Below are 23,401 nucleotides of genomic sequence, written 5' to 3'. Positions count from 1 at the left end.
CACATTCTGGAAGGGAGATGCGCAGACAGAGAAGGAGTATGGATTGCAGCTCTAATTTTATCTCTGGGGCCGAGTTTTTCACAGCAATAATTTAAAATTTTTAAAACAAGAGGTGGAAAAAGACCTGGCAAATAAATAAATGTGAGTATTATTCTTTCGAAAGCTGTTAGGTTTTTTTAAAACCATTCTCATAGATGACTTAAATACTAAAGGAAAGGTGACATATTAGAAATTTCATGTTAGAAATTGAGTTTTTATTCAATTATAATTTTTTCAGCCAGGTAGTTGATATTATATAATATTACCATAATGTTCAATACTAAAGGAAAAACATCATTGCACTGTATGTCATATTTTATATCTGACATAGGTAGATCATTTATATCTAGCACAGTTATCCTAATAACCTAGTGAAAATCTGTAATCGCAGAAAATATCTTGTCATATTTCTCTAGAATCTAATGTGAATTATGTATATACATTTCTTTTTTTAATCAAGAATTATATACCAAAAATCAAATGTTCACAATATTTCTAACAAGTTACAATGGCACTTAATTCTAATGCACTTTGAAAAATCAGGGAGAAGCAATAATTTTCTGTTCCTGGAAAACAAGACTTCAGCAAATGCCTTTGCTCTTTGATATTTCTTTGACCTGGTTTTATATATATATATATATATATATTTTTTTTTTTTTTTTTTTTTTTTTTTTGCGAATCCTTTTAGAACTGTATCATTCTTTCTTGAAAGCACAGTGGCATATTAGAGCCCATTGCAGGCAAAGCGATGTGGAAAAAGCAGATAGTGTATCAGTTTGGCATGTCGGTCCTTTGCTCTGTTCATACTGTTCCGCCACCTGTCAGGAACCAGGGCAGTAGAACTATTCTCGTTTAGAACTTCTGGGATTTGTTTGTCTTTACTTGAGCTGTGTGCAATAGAGACTCTAGTCTATATGTAATTTCATGTTCGAAATCTTCCTAAAGTATCAGGTGATTCATTATGCATATGTGCAGTATTAAAGGTACCTAGATTTCACTTCAGAATTTGTTTTTAAAGTGTGCGTTGGTCACTGCAGGAGCTCTCAGATGTAAACCTCTATCATAGTAGCTATATAAACTTACACATACGCACCTGTTTTTTTTTTTCAATTCTTATCAGCCACTTTGCATGAAAGGAGAAGGGCAAGATGTCTGTGATATAGAATGTCAGGATATTGTTTTGACATGTGAAAACTGAAATCATTGAATCGGCAAATGAATGAAAATGACTTTTCTTAATCATCCTAGTATGTGTAATGAGAACATCAGCATACATATTTTATCAACATTTATTTAACGGAATGACGCTTTTTAAAAGTGATAATTGTACTGCTGCTACTTCCAATAAAAGAAAACGCTAAGCATTTAAACCTATATTTGGTTTCTTTATCTGCACATATAGTCTAATTTTTTGCTACGTTTCTTAGATCCCAGCGTTTGAATTTCGATGCATCATCTCCTAATGGAATTCTTCTCTTCAGAGAAGCTAGTAAAATGATTTGCACTTATGGTGAGTATCTTTTTCCATATTTGTCTCTGCAATATAACTTTATCTCTTTGGAAGAAAGAAAGATGTTAGTTATTTGGTTATTTTGGACTTCATCTCTAGATGCATTTGCGAAGTGGGTAACAGGAGCACAAAAAGCCAGGTAGCAATCACACTGGCATGAGGAGAAGTAAGCAGCTTGCCTTTCGCTACAAATCACTCCTGACCAACCTGATGAATTTCTTTTGGATAAAATTGCAGTGTCAGTATGCAAAGGGAATACACTGGGAAGAATATTGAAAAGTTATGGCGTACTCAAAATTGCTAAAAGTTACATCAGGGAGTTGGCTATCTTTGGACTGAGGAATGCTGAGACCAGTATGTCACCAGTACTGAATTTGGGGAAAATATCCTAGTGAAGAGCAGTAACTACTATAATATAGGGACTTTGGGGCATGACACCCCTGGAATCAGGGTGCAACAGTAAAGACGGTCCTATTCAGTTATAGTCAAAAAATGTGGTTAGTGGTTAGGATCGGGCCTTAGAACTACCATAAACCCTAATACTTATAGTTCCGGCAGCTTCATCAAAGGAATTCTCATCTCTGCGGCCTTCCTGTAGCCAGGGAGTGGGGACAGCATGGCTGGGGGTCCTCATTCCTCCACTCTGCCGTGCACGGGGCACCGGCCGCGAGCTGGGCCCTTGAGAGACGTTGCCTCGTGCCCCTTCCTTTTGGCCTGCCTGCTCTTACTTTCCCAAACCAGTAGCCAGCTCCAGACACACTCGGTCCCAAAAACGGCCTGTGATTCTCACATTTCTTTTTGAGTACCTATAAACAGATTTTACAAAATTTCGTAAAGCTCCTTTATTTGGCGTGTGTGTGTGTGTGTGCGCGCGCGCGCACGAACAACCATTAAAAGCGGATTACTTTTTAAAAAGTAAAAGCCTGCTTTTTAAAAAAGCAGAAAAACAGCTTTAAATTGTTTGTACTTCAATTCAGAACACATTCTGGGCCTCTGATCTGTGTGCATTATAGGTAGGCCTCTGTCGAAAATGCTTAGTTTTAATCGTACATTTGATTTTTAGTTTGAGATGGTAAGCGTATGGAAACTACAGAAATCGCCTAATTCAAGACGGTAAACTTGCCCTCTCTTATTTTCATCTGTATCAGCAACTAACTACATTGCCACAACTTTTGCATCTGTTGAAAATGGACACATTAGAACCACGTAAAGTAGAAATGCTTTGCCTCCTGAAGGTAAAAATGGACCCTTTTTAAATATTCTCAGTACAGTTTGCCATATTTCTGATGTATACTAATCCTTTTAGTGTCCTATTCTACAAAGATATATGTCTGAGCCTTTTTCTAAAGGCATGGCACCTTAGAAGAAGCGTACTTTTGGGAGATGAAAAGACCTGAGTACCAGTCCTAGTACCACCAACTCCTATGGATTCCACAACCTGCAGGGAAGACACTACCCCCCTTTGTCCTTAGATGTGTCTCATAAGTAAAATTAAGAATACGGTTGTCCCTCGGTGTCTGTAGAGGATTGGTTCCAAGGCCCCCATGGATACCACAGTCCCCAGATGCTCAAGTCCCTTGTGTGAGATGGCATAGGGTTCGCATGGACCTGTACTCGCCTATGCTACAGCACACAGGCTTCATTCGCGTGGATGCAGCATGGTGCTCGGCACGTGACAAATTCCGGTTTTGCTCTTTGGAACTTTCTGGAATTTTTTTGTAGATCCACGGTTGGTCAAATACACAAGTGCAAAACCCACGGATGTGGAGGTCCAACTATAGCGAATCGTAGTACCTACCGACCTCCCTCCCTGTCTGGTGAGGATTAGAGGTGGTCGGCCGAGCCGGTCTGGATGAAGCACTTGGCACCGGCCAGCTCATGGCAGCAGGACTCAGCAAACATGCCTCTCCTCGGTGCAGAGCTGTCCCCTGGCCCTCAGAGCCCGCTGTCCTAGGACAGGACTTCACTAAACGCGCCACGTTTTTGCTCGGGGATGGACCACGCCGCTCTGCTGCCTTCCGCCTGTAACAAATGCCGAGTTCCCAGCTCCTCGCTTTTTAAAAGCAAATACTCTTTTTCACTCCTTTCCGTTATGAGACAATGCATGCGTAAGAATTTCTCAGTAGTCAGTAGAGCTTTAACTCTACGAGTCGTAGCTTCCTGCTACCAGTCATAACTGCATCTTTCGTTCGCCTCTTTCCGGATCCAGTTTCTTTGACCCAGTGTGAGTTTCCCTGTGGGGCTTGTTCCTTGTTGTTACTGGGTCTCGAGGACAGAATGTGCGTGCAGCAAGCGGCGCCGAAGGGAGTCTGAGGACGGTGCCAAAAATACGGGCTTCAGAAGTTCCTTGTCTTCTGTCGGGTTGTCTGACAGACGGCGAGGAAGATGACCATGTAAGGGAAGAGGGGAGAGAAAGGAGCCCAATGGAACATTCAACCCAGGTGGTTACCAGGATTCAATTAAAATGCGCATGAAAAGCCCTTGGACCAGTTAGCGCCTGTGATTATTGCTGAGAAGAAACTGAGGCTGGTGGAGGGAAAGAGATTTGCCAGACATTGCATAGCTACAGGTGGTCGAACTGGAATTTCATTCACGGCCCGTATGACTGCAGACACCAGCCTCCACATTCCTCCTGCCGCGTGGCACTGCCAAAGGAAGGTCGAACCTTGGATGTGTGCCGAAGCACCGTCCTTTTTGGAAGTGCGGTGACTGCTGTCCCAAAACTGAAGGGAGATCAAAGGTTCAATGGGAAAATGGCCTTCGACTTCGTCCCCGGTGCCTTTGACACATGTGCTTTGCGGACAGTGATAGAAAACTGTTTCTCAGCCTTCGCGGATGCCCGCACTGGCCGCCGTGAGCCAAGCCGACGTCGTCTGTCTGTCTGTCTTTACCTTCCGTAGCGCTGAAGGTAGATTCCGGAGATTCTAGTGGCTCACTGGAGGTCGATCGTGGGGTGCCGTCCAGGAGTCTGGAAGATGAGGGAGAGAGTGACTGGGAGAATACAGAAGGGTCAGCCTCATTTCTTCGGTAAGCCAAGGCGAAGGAAAGGGAAGCCCGTGCAGGAAAGAGGCCGGGACGTTCTGCGATCCCGTCCGTCCCCGTCCTCCCTGGGTGTCTTCCTGGGCGTCCTCGCCCCCCCTGGGCGGCATCTGGGTCGTCGGCGATGGGGCGGTGCGGAGGGGCAAGCCCCACTGCCGGACGCACCTGGTCGGTCATGTGTCTGTGGCGCACCTCCACCCCCCTGCTCAGCGAGACTGGCAGAAAAAATAATACTTCCGATATGCCGTTTTATTTATCTGCATTCTGTCATGATATACTTTGATGTAAGTTTTTAATTTTGCTTCAGCTCTCAGCTGCTCTGGCCGTTACGGCTTCGGGTCAGCAGCGAGGTTGGCCACAGTAGCACAAAACAATTTCCTGTTTGTACAGCCCAGGTAACATTTGGATGAGGATTAAATTTTACCACATTTTCTACTAGCCCAAGCCTATTATTTCTAATGAGTTTTAAATTGCTTCAAGAACACGTATTTCAAAACTTAGTGCTCTGATCCGTTCAGCCTGAGCGACTTAATAAAAGAAATTTCTTTCTTAAATTTTTGGTTAAAATGTTGCATGCGGTGTAATAAATGTTATTACTTTGGAAACCTACTTCTCAGTTTTAAGAACTGGATGTTTTTTATGCTCAGTTTCCATTTGTCTAATCTCTTCTTCCCCTCGCCCCTGGGTAGTGAGTGGTATCTTTAGTGACATCTGTTGGTTAAGGAGGGCACAGGAGGGAGAGAGAGGGATGCTTTTCATAAGACCGGCCGAAATGGAACTGATTTTATTCCCTCTTAGGTACCTGATTTAAGAAAGCTCGATGCGTTAAAATCCGAACTTTAAAAATGAATAGAACAAGCTGGGATGAACCGCTATACGTAAGAATTTACATCAGGGTTCCTTTAAGCAGGATAGGCTCCAGGTGCATTTAAGGTATGACTTCATAATATGCATAAACCGAATTTGTGAAGTGACGTGCACGCCACTGTTATTTCCTGTGACCTATGACAGCCCAGAGGTTTTCACACTGGGTTTTGCAGAGCGCTAGAGATCTATGCACGTGCCCCAGAGGCCTTGCAGAGAGGGAGCAGTGGGAGCCCACTGCCACTTGCACCAGATCCACCCAGCTATATTGTTGCACTAGATTTGTTTGTAAAAGGGGTCGCCTGTTTTAAAACACATTTTATATAAACGCCCTCTAAAATTACTGGCATGTATTATTAGAAGTGTAAGAATGAAGAATTATAATTGTATGTTTATGCTTAAATAATTACAAAAAGATAGCAGAAGAATGCATTGGCCTTGAAATAACTAGAGACTAAAAATAACCACCAGTAAATGACAGTTCTGGAAAATAGATTGTCTAGGAACCATAGATATGGCCTTAGATCTTATCAAAACCTTGGCTGGGGACATAGAATGACAAAGAAGTATATAGTAAAGCTCACAGAAGTCCTGTGCAGGCCGTGACATGATGAATGCCTGGAGGATCCCAGCACCAAGATCCGGTAACGTACAGGAGCATGGCCTTTAGGAGTGCATAGCACAGCGAGTCCAGGGAGCCACTGGTCTTGGAGAGTCCCCTTTGCCACCGCACACCTTGGACTCGTCCTATCCTGCAGGCAGGCAAAAAATGTTAAATAGGCTGTTTGATAAGTGAGGGCAGTCTCTCGGAGTTCAGTGGATTCTTTCATCTATGCAGCTAACGTTTATTGAGCATTTACTATGCGTCTGATGGTGTGAAAGTTACAAGAGCTAGGAGGAGAAATAAGACACACAAAAAGAATCTTACTGATTCTTCCTTTAAGAAGCTTGAGTCCAGTGGAGGATTCAGACAAGTAAATGAAGGATCCTGCTGCGTTTTCCTTGCCTTTATGCTTCAAACGCGTACAGAGTGCTGTAGGAGCCGAGAAGAGGTGTCCCACTCAAACTCAGGGCCCAGAGAAGGCCGACAGTATTTCTTTCCTAAATGAATAAGAAGAATCGGGCCCAGAAGCTTGAGAAGGGCATTGCAAGCGGACAGTAACCTACCAAATCATGTCGATATAAAACGTTGGTAAAGATACCAGAGGCAAAGGGAGGAAAAGATTAGACAAGTGGAAATGGAGCGTGATCTATTAGTAAACTGTAGGGACTTCGAAACCGCAGTAGAAAGTGAAAGTTCTTCATTATCTCGTCGCTCGAAGATAACTGCTATGAACAGTTTAGCGTGTGCCCTTCATACTTTTATGTGTACATGTGCGTATATTTTTTTTTTTCAAAAATGTTAATGTGATGTACTTCGTAATCTGTACGTCGCTGTGTCTTACCTCTATCGTGGCCATTGTTTCATGTTACTATATATGAATCTACTATATCTTTTTGAATAGCTACAAAGTATTCCATTTGATGGTCATGTTATGCTTTATTTAATTATTTGCCTTTTGATAAACGTGATTTTTCACCGTCACGTGCTGTGGTTCAGTGAGCAGCTTCGTACATTCATTCACCTCTTTGGGCTTCATTCATTTGACAGCAAAATGTACGTTGAGAGCAGCAGCCACTGCTCCAGACTCTGGAAACATCAGTGAGCAAAACGGAAAAAGAAATTATTTAATTGGTTAGAAGATGGTAAGTGGTATTTAAAAAAAAAAAAAAAGTCAAGATGAGGGACACTGGAATTCTGTACCGGGCCGGGAGACGTGTCGCTGCGCTGGGCGAAGGCGGGAGGGAGCTAGTCCTGAGGCGGCGCCTGGGGGAGGGGGCCCCCGACTGAGCGCACCCGGCACGTCTGAGGAGCAGCGGGGAGTTGCGTGGCCGGAGCCAAGCAAACAACGGCAGAGGCTCGGCGAGAGCAGGGTCGTCGGTGCCGCGTCCCGTAGACGCCATCAGGACGTTGGCTCCAGGTGAAATACAGGGGCTTCAGAATGTTTCCAGCTGAGGAGTGACACGGTGTGGCATTGGCTTTGACCAAGGCGAGAGCAGTGGGGTTAGTGAGAAGAGGTTGGATTCTGGATGTATTTGGAGGGTAAAGCAAATCGAGTCTCTCGATGGATGTTATATATGGCATGAGAGAAATAACACAGTCAAGGAATTTTGGCATAAACAACTAGAGGGTGAAGTTACCGTTATCGGAGACGGGGAAGGGCGAGATGGTGGCTGGGAGGGGATCGGAGGTTCCATTCTGGTCACGCTGAGCTCGAGGTTGTTGAATATGGGGTTGGATGTATAGTCTCAGGTTTGGAAGAGCCGTCTGCATAGAGAAATAAGTGTGAGAGTCATGGCCTCTTCAATGGTACTTGAAGCTGTGAAACTAGATAAGGTCACCAGTCACTGGGGTGGGGACATAATGTTAATAATGAAGACCGAGGTTTGATTCCTGGGGTGCTCCAATATTTGGAAAAAAAGGGAGAAGAGGAGAAGCCAAGAAAGGAAAGTGAGAAGGAGCCAACGCGCAAGTCAGAGAAGATCGGAAGAGCGTGTGTCTTGGAAGACCAGGCACGAGAAGTCCCCAGCTACGTCAAAACCCGTCACTCAGTGAGGACCGAGTCGCATTTAGCGACAGCGAGATCATCGGGAACCTGGGAAAGAGCGCTTCGGAGTGGCACAGAAGAGAATCAGAGGAGAAACGACAACAGTGAATAACAGACAAATTTTCAGAGGAGCTTAGGTGTCAAGGGGAGTGACATCCGGCAGGAAAGTAGGCCAAGAGGAGGTTTGGTGTTTTTTTAATAAAGAGGTAAATAGCGTGATTTGTATTCCAATGAGATGATCTAATAGCAAAAATAAAATCAAAATGTTCGATAGGAGAGCAAGGGGGAAGTTGTCGGTGCTCTGTCCACACGTACGCGGGAAGTAAGTCATTCGTACTATTAGGTCGAAGATACTACTCTCGTATCTTATTTCTTCCCCTTTTTTTTCCTAAGCATTCTTTCAAGGGCACAGAGAACCGCGCTGTGACCCCCCTGCAGCCATTTCTCTGGAAGGAACGCGGCAGAAGGATCACAGATAAAGCACTGGCCTTGCCCCGCATTAGAAGGAGGCAGCTTTCCACACCACCCACACCAGCTCCTCCTCCTCTTTTCCAGGCCGTAGCTCCCCTGTGTGGATTCGCTGACTATTAGACTGGAGAAGGAACCCAGCCGAACTCCCAGGACCACATATTGTGTGGGTGACTTTTACCGAGCGCTGGGCCAGTTTCCACGATAAGCACTTTGCATATGCCCCGTGAGTTACAGGCCCTGTTATTATCCTCATTTTATAGTGTAGGAAACTGACTTACCGAGGATGATCATCTGCTCAGACACCTCGGTGATAAGGAAAGGTGTAGGAGTCGAAGCCCACCGGGTTGATCACCGCGTGTTCACGCGCGGTGTCCATCTTCCCATGGAATACGCCGTGCTGGGCAGCTGCCGGCTGAGGCCTGGGCCAGAGGCAGGCGCCCCTCTCCGAGGCAGGGAGCCTCTTCTGAGGGGGAGGGCGTCAGCCGCTCTGGGAAGAGGTAGAGTGTCAGGCAGAAAGAACGTTTTTTAATAAAATAGATCTGAAAGTAGAGCTCAGATAAACAGAGAAGGAGATTTTGCATATCCCTCTCTGAACGTGGATGCTGAAAATAAAAAATAGAAAGGCGTCTCCGAGAGGACCGAGAATAGAGGTTGAGAAGGAAGAACCCAAGCAGCTGATACAAGCTAATCTCAAGGAAAGCGTTTCCAGCAAGCCCATTCGTCCACAGCTACATCGGGAGCCCTCTGCTCATCGCCTTGTTATCCGGTGAGATCTCGTCGACCGTCGACCGCGGTGGCAGCTGCGAGGCTGAGCGGGGCCGGTCCTGCGCGTGACCCCCATTCTCGCACTGCCGCCTCCGGCCAGGGGCGCCAGGCGGTCCTCGGCGCGCTTTTCCTGAGCCCCAGGGTGGCCCCGCAGCGCCCGCCTCATCCGGTCCGATGTCAGACACGTGGCGGCACCTCGTTCCCTGCCCTGGCGGTGGCAGGTGTCAGTGGGAAGCAGCTGTAGATTTCCTTTTAATTCTAAACATTTTTTTTTTTGATCGATGATCTCATCTAGTTTCACAGCTTCAAGTATCATTTAAGAGTCAATGATTCTTGTACTTATGGGGTGACATTGGTTCATAAAATCATGTAGGTTTCAAGTGCGCAAGTCAAAATTCCATCATCTGTATGTTGCGCTGTGTGTTCACCATCCAAAGTCAAATCTCCCGCCACCATATATTTGACCCCCTTTACCCTAATCTACCCCTGCTCCCCGCTTCCATCTGGCAACCCCTGAACTGTCCTCTGTGTCTTTGAGTTTCTGTTTGCCTTGTTCGTCTGTTGCTTTCAGTTCTGTATCCCACGTAGGAGTGAACTCCTGTGGCTCTCAGCTTTTCCTGTCTGACTGACGTCGCTTAGCATGCGTGATAATCTAAACTTTGAAAGTTTCTTTTATTTCACGAATGAAACTCATTTCTTTTCGTGCTGCTGCAATAGCACCGCAGTGGCAGCGGTCGCTGGCTTCGGTGGCCGCCAGCCTGGCCATGTCTCCCTCCCAGGCCGCCGTCAGTGCACCGTGGGCCTCCCTCTCAGGAGGAAGGTTCTGGGGAGAGGGAGGTGGGCTCTGCAGGAGCGGGGTGGAGCAGGGAAGGCACGGAGGCTTGTCACACGCACAGCAGAGCATCGGACCCGAACCTCAGCCCCGTCACCTTGGTCTACAGTAATGTGAGTCGAACTGCTAGATTCTAAGCTTTCGAGGGCAGGGCCGATGCTTTCAGTAAGTATTGTTGAATACAGCTGGACTGGAGTGAGTATATGAGGATTTAGCCGAACCTCCTCTTCCACAGTCGTTTGTAGACATCACGGAAGGTCGCGGAGGGGGGCACCTGAGCACAAGGACGTAGAGTTTCCTTTTCAGAAGTACTTCCCTGGCTCACCCGGGAAGCCGCAGTCAGTCCTTTGGACGTCACCGGGTCTGTGGTGGCTTTCCCCCGCATCCTCCTGCCGGAGCATTCAGCCTCCCGTCCCGTGACACCTTGACACACCTCCCTGATAGTGATTATCGCCTTTTATGGACTTATTCGTTTACAAATTTATTTCCCCCACCTGACTGAATTCCATCAGAGCAGAGGTTTCATTTCCTTCGTTTGTCTATCCCAGCAGCTCACACGTAGTAGTGGTTAAATCGGTATGGAACTTACTATTTATATCTGTAAGGTAAGTTAGGCTGAGATCGTGAGAGAGGGCACAGAATTTGGTACAGAGTAAATTCCAAGACACGCTTCGGCCTTCCAGACAATGGTTTTGTCATTTAGAGGTGTAAGTTATAAGCAAAGCCACATGGGCTTCTAAGGATGCAGAGAAGGAACCCTGCGTATGGAAATGGCCCAGTGAAGCAGACCGCGGGGAGGAAGCCTTCAGCGGGCCGGTCCTGTGCTTCACGCTCTGCCGGAAGGGCTGGGCTTCCTTAAGGTCTTCGTGCACGTGTGGTCGCCGTAATAAACATCTCAGTCAGCAGTCAGACAGTGGGAGCCAAGCATCTGACGCTTGTGGAATAGGGGATTTATTTTAGGAATTAGACCTCATGCAATTTCAGGCAAAGATGGGGAAATAGAGCCAGTGGGGAGAGTTGGAAGTTCAGGAGACGTATCGCTGGGCGCCCTCCTGACATGGCGGTGAGGACGGGCAGGTGGGAGCCGGCGCGGCACCTGGAAGCTGCCCACGTCCAGCGGCTGGAGGGGGACCGTGCAGGGGTGTGGGGCGGAGTTCTGGAAGTCGGCAAGAGGCCGTTGCTCTGCGCAGCTGCCGCTCTGTAAGTTTGCCTCCGAGCACTTGGTAGTGAGCTCGGGTCGCTGGTCAGCACGGCTGGTCGTTCTGGACGCGGGGCAGGACGGAACGAGGCCTGAAGCTCCGCGGCCTTCCTCCGACTCACTCTCACTCTTTAGTCACAATGAGCTTAAGAAAGTCGTGGCGGCTGCCTCACGTCCACCTTCCGAATCCCACACAGATCTCTGTTCCGCCCACAGCCATACCAGGAAACGGGTTCTGGGAAACTTCACTCTCATTTAGGCAAGTCGGCGCAGTTCGGAACCACCACAATAGACCTCTACATTTTGTAAATTGAGTTTAATTCCAATTTTAGAAGCAACACTCACTTAAACAGGAAAGAGCAGGGCTGAGGAACGCGTACAGCCTCATGATTGTTTAGAAAGCGTTCTCCGGCGTTGCCTAGTAACACACCTTACAGCACACATCTCAGAAACAGGAAGCGTTGGTTATAATGCTGACGACTGCAGAAAAATTTAAGATGACAACATACATGTTCCTTTGTCTTTTGATGGTCAGCATCAAACAGTCATCTTTCGGTCTTCCAAAGACGGATCTAAGGAGAAAAAGGGTGTACTGTGCCAAGAACTTCTCATGTGTCTTACTTCGTTTAATTCATATACCAAACCTGTGAGGCTCCTAAAAGTGAAGGGACTCAAGACCAAGTTTATATAAAAAGGTCAAAAATTCACCCAAGAATTTACAGTAATTTACATCTCAGTATTTTTCTCTTGACTTAGTTGGTTATTTACTCTTACTTTTTTTATAACTTCTTATCGAAGAATGGATAACATATTAAAGTACATAAAGTGAACTAAATACACTCAATGAATTTTTACATATCTGTGTATCTATGTATAATCCATATAAATATATAGAATATTTTCTAATACCCTTGATTGATTTTCCTCGGGCCATTTGTATTTCCCAGGTAAACTGCGTTATATGTTTATGTTTTCATTACGTGGACGGTGAAATTCTCAGAACAGCGATGAGGGGAAGCGAAACGAGCAGTAAAGTGAACACGTTAGATAGTGCGCCTCCTAATGCTTCATATCGTATCGACTTATATCACTTTCTCTTTCTGCTTTTACCCTAAAACAGGTAATCAGATCCTGTCCCTGGGGAACCTCTCAAAAGATCAGATTTATCCCATGAAACTCAAGGGCATCTCCATCTGCTATTCAGCTCTCAAATCTGCCTTGTGTGGAAATTATGTCAGCTTTGGCGTCTTCAAGTTGTATGGGGACAACCATTTTGACAACGTACTCCAGGCCTTTGTCAAAATGCTGCTGTCGGTGCCCCACAGCGACTTGCTAGTAAGCGTCCCCGTTCCGTGGGAGTCTGTGTGCAAGATGTGAAGTAACCACCACGGGCTCGGGATTGTCAGAACGAAGCCCGGGGAGTGAGACTAGCATCAGAGTGTGTGATATTTTAGGACAGCATCACGATTTTAACTTCCAGAATTTGAACTATGGTGGCCGCGTCTATATAATTAAACGTGCAGTTCTGAAAACCGCAGCTACCGCCACCTTCTAACAAACCGGTCATCCAGAGAGCTCCAGGTTCTGCGTCTGGGGAAAATATAATTAGCAATTCCAACTGATTACTTACAATTGTACTTACAACTCAAAAAAGGTCTGTGTTTCCTGCAGCGGAGAATGCAGGGCTAGCCGCCCGGTCTTCTTCCTTCAGTTCCTCTCTGTCTGCTGCCCCTGCCGATGGGCCCTCATTTCTAATAAAATCCTGCCGCGGTGGACAGGGAGCTGAACTGGAGGTTGAGCGACCTGGTGTGTAGTCTCTCCTCTGCTCCTCCCTTGTCATTTACCTCGAATAAATCACCTTCGCTATTTCTCGAGGCTTTCATTTCCTCAACTTGAAAATGAGTAAATTAAACAAAGTGATCTCTAGGTCCCTCCTCTGCTCTCCCAGCTAGTTTCTGTGATTTATGTCAGAGGTTTTCAAACTTTGAAGCCATCAGAATCACCTGGGGTGCTTGTCGGAGATTCAAATTTCCAGGCTCCTCCACTGAGCTGTGTCATTATCAGACATTTTTTTTAAAACATCTCTGCCTGATTACCTGACCTCTAGTCTGTGCCCAGAGTGGTTGTAGTAACTGCTTGGGTACCAGAGCCAAATTCCTGCTCAGGCTTTGCCACCTGCTCCCAACCCGAGGCTGCAGGTGTGACCCGGGGGCCCGAGCCTGTGTGAGCAATGCGCCCTGGCATTGTAGGGGACTCGTGGTGCCCTCTTCCAAGCCGGCCTTAATAGAACCAGATCTCAAGCCCAAGTTCTTAAGCCTCTTTCTAGTAGAATGGGATGCTCACTGAAGGCCGCCTGTGTGGCCCAAAGTACAATGTAGAAATTGGAGTCAGATCAGGTATGTGTTACAGCCACCTCATAGAGGAGAATCTTCATGACAGTTGAGGTCCACCAAAAAAAAAAAAAAAAACTGGTGTGATTCTAGGAATTTCTCTAATCATTTTTCTCAGAGAAATCTGTTTTCAGGCTTCTAACTCGTTATTTCTCAAAACTGAGGGTACAAAGGGCTTCCCTTAGCATGTATGTGAAAAATGCCCATTTTGGGATCCCTTTCCAGAGCTTTTCATTTAGTGAGTCGAGTGGAGATCAGAGAACTGGATTTTTAACAAGCTCCCCATGGGATTCTTTTGGAAATGGTCTTAATCTCCCTTTCAGAAATATCGTTCTGGTTTATTTCTCTTATGAGTGTGCTTTTTTTATATATATTGGTTTGAGTCTCATTTGAGGTTTTCCAGGTATTTTTCTCATGCACTTTTACCTGTAGTGTATGGTACATTTTGAGCCATTTATCAAATTACGATTTAGGTAAACGGGTTGGCATCGTGTAAATACAGCAGACTATGATGCCAAATACTGTTACAACAGCAAATTTCTTTGTGTTAAAAAGAAAAAAAGTTGCCTAGCCACCGTTAAACGCTATTCAGTGTTACAGTATTCCAGTCAAGAAAAACAATTCACACTCTTCTAAACTGCATACTACAGAACTTTTATTGGCAAGGTGTTAGCCATATAAGGTAAAATTGAAATTACATACTATGCTATAGCTTCAAATTAGGAGATCGAGAGGTTCCTATTAAACCCGTTTACGTGCTGCATTGAAAATCATTACGTGTTTGTTTCATATGTTTAGTTTGCATGTATTTTAAGTAAGTTTACCATTTCCAACGTCATACATGACAGCTCCCACTGGATAGCAGCCCGACTTTCGCTCGCCCGTGGCTTGACGGTTAGCATCTCTGTGTTGTAGCAATATCGGAAACTGAGCCAGTCTTACTACCCGCTGCTGGAGTGCCTCACCCAGGACCACATGAGCTTCATCACCCACTTGGAGCCTCCCGTACTCCTGTACGTCCTCACGTCCATCTCAGAGGGCCTCACTACTCTCGGTAAGTGTCCTGGAGGACATCGTTTCCAGAGGAAAAACTTGACTGTGGTCTCTTAATGTATGTGCTTATCCGGATGACCATCCTACAAAGAGGGGGAAGGGATCGTGTGCCCAAATTGAAACATTATAACTTACCTGCACGTGAGAAAATGCCTTTTGGTTTGCGTTGGAATAGCTTATTTTTTATCGACTTTATTAACATATAATGACATGTAGAAAGTATTGATTATTTTTCATTCATTGATTTTAAGTGAACAGTTCGGTGAGCCCTGGCAGGTGTACGTACACAGCCACGAACCACCACAGCCAAGATGCAGAACCTTTTCGTCACCATTAAAAGCTCCCTCGTGCCCCGCTCTAATCAGTCCCCCCAGCCCAGCCCCTAGGAACCACTGATAACTTCCTCTCACTGTGGATTGCCTTTTCCAGAATTTCATGGAAGCGGAATCGTGTGATATACAGTCTTTTGCGCCTGGAGTCTCTCATTCAGCATAATGCCTTTGCGACTCATCCGTGTTGTTCTGTGAATCAGTTAGTTCATTCCTTTCTCTTGCTGAGTATTATTTCATCGTATGGGTTGCACAATTTGCTTGTATGTTCACCAGCATGTTGAGCATCTGGGTTGTCGCCATTATTCGGTTATTTTGAAATAGTGCTGCTATGAATGTTGATGTGCAGGTCTTTCTGTGGACAAATATTATTTCTCTTGGGTAAATACCTAGGAATGGGTTTCTGGGCTATATGCTAAGTATATTTTTAACATAAAAAACTGCCAAACTGTTTCCCAAAGATTCCGAATGAACCCTTTTGCTCCCCCTGGCAATGGATAAGGGCTCCAGTTGCCCTATATCCTCGCTAACACTTGCTGTTACCAGTCTTTTTAATATTAACCATCCTGGTGGACGCGAAATGGGATCTCGGTGTGGTTTTAATTTGCATTTCACTAATGAATCATGATTTGAGCACGTTTTCATGCTTATTTGCCATTCATATATCTGCTTGGTGAAGTGTTTGTTCAGATCTTTTACTCATTTTTTAACTGGATTGTATACCTTTTAAGAGTTTGTTATATATTCTGGGTACAGATCCTTTATCAGGTATGTTTTGCAAATCTTTTTTTCAGCTTTGGCTTGTCTTTTTATTTTCTTAACGGTATCTTCTGAAGAGCAAAAGTTTTTCATTTTAAGAAAGTTCAATTTGTTACTTTTTTCTCTTAGGTTCATGTCTTTTGGGTCCTATCCTAAGAAATCTTTACTTAACCCAAGGCCATAAAGGTTTTCCCTGTATTTTTTCTAGAAGTTTTGTAGTTTTAGCTCTTATTTTTAGGTCTATAATCCATTCCAGTGAAATTTTTAAATATAGTGTTATGAAATAAAAGCTGAGATTATTTTTTTAACATATGGTTATTCAATTGTTTAGCAACTTTTGTTGAAGAATATCCTTAATCTTTTGGATTACTTTGTGCCAATTCTCTGCAGTTTTAACTTTATAGAAAGTCTTAAAATCAGATAATATAGCCCCTAGTTTTCTTTTCCTTTTTTAAAATTGTCTTGGCTATTCTGGGTTCTTTGCCTTTTTATATAAACTGTAGGGTCAACTTTTCATGTCTCTTTTTAGAAAAAAGATGAGTAGGGTAATTTTGGTTGGGATTTGCATTGAATCTCTAGCCCAATTTGGAGAGAATTGATATAATATCAACATGGAGTGTTCGATTCCTGAAAACGGCATATCTGTCCATTTATTTAGATCTTCCATAAATTTATCAATAGTTTTTTTTTGTAGTTTTGAATGTATGGATCTTGTACATATTTTGTTATATTTTATTTTATTTTTTCTATGCTGTTATAAATGGTAGTGAATTTCAGTTTCCCCTTGTTCTTTGCTATAATGTAGAATTGCAATCGTATGTTGACCTTGTATCTTGGAACATTACTAAACTCATTAATTAATTCTGGCAGTTTTTTTGTAGATTTCTTAAGATTTTCTACATAACTGCGTCTACAAATAAAGATGGTTTTACCTCTTCCTTTCCAATCCGAATGGCCTTTTTTTCTTGTCTTATCACTTTGGCTAGAATCTACAGTACAATGTTGAATGGAAGTGATGATAACAAATGTCCTTTTCTTGTCTCCAGTGTTATGGAGAAAGCATTCGTTCTCTCACCGTTCAGGATAATGTTAGCACTAGGTTTTTCAAAGATACTCTTTATCTTGTGGAAGAAATCCTCTAATATTGTGTTTTTCTGAGAGTGTTATCATGAATGGGTGTTGAATTTTATCAAATTCTTTTCTACATCTCCGAGATCATCATGTGGTTTTCCTTTTTGTGTCTGTTAACACATTACGTAATGTTAATGATCACATTGCTGGATACTTGAATGTTAAACCGACCTTACATTCCACACTTGGTTATGATATATTATCTCTCTTATACATAACTGGATTCAACTTTCTGAAATTTTGATGCAGACTTTTTATATCTCTGTTCATGGCAGATAGTGGTATGTTCTGTTGTAGTTCCCGTAAAGTTTTCTGTGCTCCTCATATCTTTGCCTTGTTCTAGTGTCAGCCTCGTGCCCCCTTAAAATGAGTTGGGAAATGTTCCCTCTTCCTCTGTTTTCTTAAAAATTTTGTGTAGAATTGTTATTAGTTCTTCCTTCAGTGTTTTGTGGAATTCTCTAATGAAACCGTTAGGCCTAGATTTTTTTGTTAGAAAGTCTTTAACTACAAATTAAATTTCTTTAATGGGTATAGGACTATTCAAGTTATCTATTACATCTTGAGTAGTATTTGGTAGTTTGTGTCTTTCAAAGAATTTGTCCATTTTCATCTTAAGTTCATCTGACATTATTGACATAAAATTGTTCATACTATCCCCTTGTTATACAGTTTGATTTCTGTCGGATCTGTAGTGATGTCCCTACTTTCATCCTAAATATTGGCAATTTGTATATGCTATCTCTCTTGTTTTTGTTGATCATTCTGGCTCTAGGTTTATCAATTTTATTGCAAAGAACCAACTTTCGGTTTTCATTGATTTCTCTCTATTATTTTCTCATTGTTTATTTCATTGATTTGATGCATGATGTTTATTATTTCCTTCTTTTAGTTTGCTTTTCCTTTTCTAGTTTTTTCAGGTAAAAGCTGGGATCACTGATATTTAAGCATATGCTTTAATTTTACCTCACAAGATTTTTTATATTTATATATTTTCTATTCACTTAAAAAATATTTTCTGATTGCCTTGCTGATTTCTTCTTTTACTAGTGGGTTGTTACTTAGAAGCACATTGTTTAATTTCCAAGAATTTGGAGATGTTCCTGATATCTTTCTGTTATCGATTCTAGTTTAGTTCCATTGTGGTCATAGAATATGCTCAATGATTGTTATAACTTTTATATTTATTGAGTGTTTTTTATGCTCCAAAATACAGTGAGTGTCCTATGGGCAATTGAAACGAATGTGTGTTCCGTTGTCGGAAACAGCATTCTATTTAAGTGTCAGTTCTAAGTGATAAAGTTCAGCTTTTCTGTATTCTCCCTAGTTTCTTGTTTGTCTTCTGCTTATTCTAATAATTACCAAGAAGGAAGTGCTGAAGTGAAGTCTCTAATTATAATTATAAATTTGTCCATTTTTCCTTTCGGTTCTATCGGTCTTTATTTAAAGTATTTTGAAGCTCCATTATTAGGTGTATAAATATTTTGGATTGTTGTGTCCCCTTGATTAATTTACCTCTTTATCATTATGACATGACCTTCTTTATCTCTGGGATATTCTTTCCTCTGAAATCTACTTTGTCCAATATTCCTGGCTTCTTCGGCTTTTTTTTTTTTTTTTTTTTTTGATTACTATTAGCCTCTTTTTTTTATCATTTCACTTTTAATTTTTCTGTGTCTTTATATTTAAAGTTGGTTTCCTGTAGCCAGCAGGTATTTTCTATTGCCATTGTAACAAATTTTTACAAACTTGGTAGCTTAAAACAACGTAAATTTATTTTATAGTTCTTTAGGCCATAAATCTGACATGGGTCTCGCTAGATTTAAATCAAGGTATCAGCCAAACTGTTTCTTTCTAGAGGTGAATTTATTTTCCTGCCCTTGCCAGCTTCCAGAGACCAGCTACATTCCTTCGCTCATGGCTCCTCTCCTCCATCTTCAAAGCCGGCAACAGTTTACCTCTCTGACCATTATCCCATGAGTACACCTCCCTCTGATTCTGACCTCTTCCACCTCTCTCTTTGACTTTTAAGGATTTGGGATTACACTGAGCCCACGCAGATAATCCTGGACAGTCTCATCTGCAGCCTTAATTCGTCTTTGCCATGTAACCCAGCACGTTCACAGGTTCTGAGGAACGGGACATGGACATAATTGCCTATCACATAACATATAGTTGGGTCATATTTTTACATCAGATCTGACTGCCTTCTAATTAGTGTTTTGACCATTTACATTTAATGTAACTCTCAGTATATTTGAGTTTCAACTTCCATATTGCTATTTGTTTTTCCTTTATCCAATCTGGACTGTGTTCCTTTTTTCCTTTTTCCTGCTTTCTTTTGCTTTAGATTAATTAAATGTTTATGAGTGCATCTTACATCCCCTATGAATTTATGGGCCACAGTTCTTAATTTTAGTCAGACTCTAGAGTTTACAATCTATACCTTCAAATAATAACATCACAGTTTGCCTCCAAATAATTGCGGTCTGTCTCTCTTCCTCCATCTCCATTCCTCCTGGAACTCCAGCTAACGTGTGTGTTACGTATCTCTGTTACCTTGTTCAAAGACTACAGAAGACTCCTTCGCAGATCTCCAGAACTCTCTCCTCGAATAGCTCCCACTCTCCAATACTCTGCCCCACAAGTTCTAGCTGCCTCCCCAAAGTCCAGCTATTCCTCTTCAAGTCGGTGAGACCACTGGCTTTGTTTGGGTTCCCACTCCCTGGCCTATAGGCCGGAAGCTGCTTTGGGCAGCCAGCTGGAGCGGTCGTGTAGGTATTAACCTCGTTTGTTTCCCTCCTCTGTGGTTTAACAGCCCTGTACTGCTGCTTGTGCAATAATTGAAGAACATCGTTTCATATATTTTATCCTGTTTTCTAGTTGTTCTATGGCAGAAGGGAAAATTCTCATAGCAGTTAATCCTTCATGGACAGAAACCGACGTCTTTTATTATTACGATTCGGCTTGACATTCTTTTATTCCAGATCATAGTACTACTTGAAGATTTTGAATCAGGTGACTACATTGTTCTTTTAGGCCTGGAATCTGCATTGTAACAAGGTTCTCGAGGGAGTCTTGACAAATTGACATTGCGGACGGAAAACCGAACTTGGATTTAAGTCCCTGTGCTGCCACTCATTGAGGTGTGACTGTGGACACTGTGGGCACGTACTCTGTGGCCAGCGCTGTCACGGTGTTCCGCGGGTGTACTTCGCTCATACCAAAACCGGGTCAGACATTTCCGATAGCACCGTTTCTCCCAATTCGCTACCTGATCGGACGCCTCCGAAGGACGGAAACAGTCTTAACACCACTCTGTTCCCAGTGCCCATCATGTAACACGTGCTCAGTCAACATTGCTTTGATTTTTATTTAATTCATTTTTGAAATTAAATTTATTGGTGCAACATTGATTAATAACATCGTATAAGTTTCGGGTGTACGATTTTATACTGCATCATCTGTATCTAAATATTTGAGTGAATTAATTAGGTAGTATTACTTTCATTATATTGATGGTAAGTTGTGGCTCAGAGAGGTGAAACAGCTTGCCTAAGATCATACAAGTAATAACTGCCTGATTTGGGCATCTTCTTTCTAAATCTAAAACTCACTGTTCTTCACCTCTCCATCCTACTAGATCTAGCTGATACAGGCCACAGTTTCGATGGCTAGATCCCTGGTAGAAATGGTTCTCCTTGTATTCTTGATTTTATCTTCAATCTCATAGTCACAAATTGACGTTGTAACCATTGGATAATGTTGGCAGGTGAATTGCATCCTATGTTTTCAATAAAGAGGACTATTTAGATGTTGAGAGTAACCACTTGGGTTTCTCCTTTTCCAACAACGATAAATCTGCAAAGAGGCATTTCTAGGTATTGGTTGGGTTACAGGTAGGTTTCAGCTCTATTGTGACTTCAGTGGAAGAGGGAATTATAAAAGCCAAAATCAATGTTAGAGTAGCAACTTGCCTACTATGCTTAACGTGATATTAAAAACTTTTAGTTAATCATCATTCATCAGCATTTTTAGTTTTGGGTCAGCAATAATGGTAGGAAAGGGATAGGCGAATGAGAAAAGTGATTATATTTTCTATCTTTTTGACTCACCCATCTACCGTCACATACAGAGTCCAAGCACAAGGCTTACAAAAAGCAACTCTCAGCTCATTCATTCGGTAAGTAATAACTGCACATATTATGTACCAAGTATCATTCTAGACCTTGGCAAGGTTGATAAGGTCCCTGCTATCCTAGTGGGAAGAGATAAACAATAAATACAACACATGTGCACACACGCACACACGCCACACAAGAAAATGTCAAGTCATGATAAATTCTGTTCTATGAATAGTGGGATAATGAATAGAGAATGATCAATTGTGGCTTTTCTGGAAGAAGTGATCAGGGAAGGCCCCTGAAGGCCAGCCCTGGCGGGGTCAGAAGTATGCCAGGAAGTAAAAGATGGCATGAGAGGTGAAGCGAGGTGAGGTGAGGGCCGGCGAAAAGTTCAACCACCTGGAAACCACCAGATCAAGTTCATTATTAAGGAGATGGTCAGTATTAGTGAAGAGACTATGTTGTCATTTTGACCACATTCTCGAATCGGATGAAGAAAATTGTATGAATGTAATACGGGAGTAAACCATTCAAGAAATTTTTAGAAACTTAGAGATCTTGCATCCTAAAGAGAGAAGAGAACTATGGATTAGCTAACTAGAAAGACAGGCTTGGTGTCTAAGGGGCTGAAATATCCAGGAAAACCAATGAGAAGTAAAAAAGGGAAAATCCACTGTGTGTCACAGTGTCTCACGGCGCCTTGCAAAGTAGGCAGTGTGAGCACATTTGACAGAAAAGCAGATTGGAGCTCCATGAAGTCAAACACCTAGAAAATACAGATTCAAACCTAGGCCCACTTATTTCCAAAATCACTGCACCACCCAAATAGGCCTTTTATTTCTGAGATTGCCTTTCACATCCTATTTTTCCAAGACCTTCCTAGTCCCGTCTGCTATAGTGAGAAAATTGATTCGGCCAGATTTCTGCTCAGCCACCTTGTCTTTCTCCTGACTCTCAGTCAAGCAGCTCTCTCCAGCAGGTACCTTTTCAGAGCAGCTTTTTGCAACGGGCCATGGCGAACAGGAGGGCCATCCTTGGTGCGTGTGCTTCCTGTGAAGACCAATTATGGGAGGAAGGGAGAAAATGATTGTTTTCAGCCCAGATGACAAGTTGCTAGAGAAGAGGACAGAGTGCCTAATAAACTTAAGAATTATATCCAAAATTGGCTAAATTATTGATAAATCCTTCTTAAAAGATTCGAAACACCAAAAACTAGAAATAAATATGGAAATCCATGACTTCTGCTCATCTTTTAATGTCAGAAGTGTTTCATTATTTGAATTTCACAGCAGCTTGAGCTGCAAATAAAGAAACCCAGTGATAAACCGTAATCCTCAGCACTGTTCATTCTGTTTTTTATCAAATGCCCCCTGATCCTTGTGAATCCACACTTTTCAATCTACCCTGAAATAACATTTATCCTTTTCGAAGTCCCCAACCATAAATCAGCCATAATGGAAGCTCTTGCTTTTATTGCAAGGATGTACACACCAGCGTTTGTGTCTAAAGTGTTTACCTGGCTTTTTCATAGCTGACTCAGTAGACTGGGACCTTTTAATGCAACCCGTATGACATGTGGTCACCAAATCTATGTGAAGCCCTTCTAATTTTTGTATGATTGATTGCCTATTGCTCTTCACTGGTGAGGGGAACCGTATCTATTTCCTGCTTGCTTTCTTTTGCAGATGTTAAGTTACTTAATCCATTTACTGTCATGATTGGGACTTCAAAGGTAGAAACGTGAAGGAAAAGAGAAAAGCAGCCCGGCTCAACAAGTCTGTGCCTGACTCAGGTCTAGACGTTCGCCACTGCGTCATACTCTCAGGGCTGTAAAACCAAACCAATTAACTAATCAATCAATCAGTCAATCGTCATAGCTCTCCAAAACTTGTCTATGCCCATCTTTTAGACCTTCATCCAATCCCCTGTGATCCTGCACCAGCTTCCATTATCGTCTATTTTAAGTGCACACGTCTGTCTGTATTTCAAACTTGCCTCCAAACCCACCTCTTTCTGTTTACTGTGTTGTTTCTCTCTAAATGTACGTGAAAGGGTTTTTAAACTGCAGTGTTATGTCCATTCTAGGTATTATACTAAGCACAACACAAGACCTTTAAAAAACTTTCTCAGATTACTTTTGCCTACCCATTCTTTAATCAATCCAGCTAATGTTTCGCTTCCAATCTACGACAGGCGCACACGTGTCTCAGAGCCTCAGACATGAAGAAAATGAGTAAGAAACTAACTGCCTT

The 23,401-nt window shown here is 42.9% G+C and overlaps 1 protein-coding gene across 3 annotated transcripts in view; it reads left to right on the top strand.

Annotated features, from left to right (window-relative positions):
* The window catches only part of RANBP17 (RAN binding protein 17), a 254,560-nt gene that overhangs the window by 203,547 nt on the left and 27,612 nt on the right, over positions 1-23,401 (top strand). For all 3 annotated transcript variants that reach the window (XM_016145083.2, XM_016145082.2, XM_036225086.1), the window contains 3 exons: positions 1,467-1,549; positions 12,487-12,701; positions 14,672-14,810. In XM_016145083.2, the coding sequence (XP_016000569.2) occupies positions 1,467-1,549; positions 12,487-12,701; positions 14,672-14,810 (437 nt within the window). The remainder of the gene's footprint in view (positions 1-1,466; positions 1,550-12,486; positions 12,702-14,671; positions 14,811-23,401) is intronic.

The sequence above is a fragment of the Rousettus aegyptiacus genome, unplaced genomic scaffold (genome assembly GCF_014176215.1).
Source record: "Rousettus aegyptiacus isolate mRouAeg1 unplaced genomic scaffold, mRouAeg1.p scaffold_m13_p_7, whole genome shotgun sequence".
NCBI classification, from domain to species: domain Eukaryota; kingdom Metazoa; phylum Chordata; class Mammalia; order Chiroptera; family Pteropodidae; genus Rousettus; species Rousettus aegyptiacus.
This window is presented reverse-complemented; position numbering and strand designations above follow the sequence as displayed.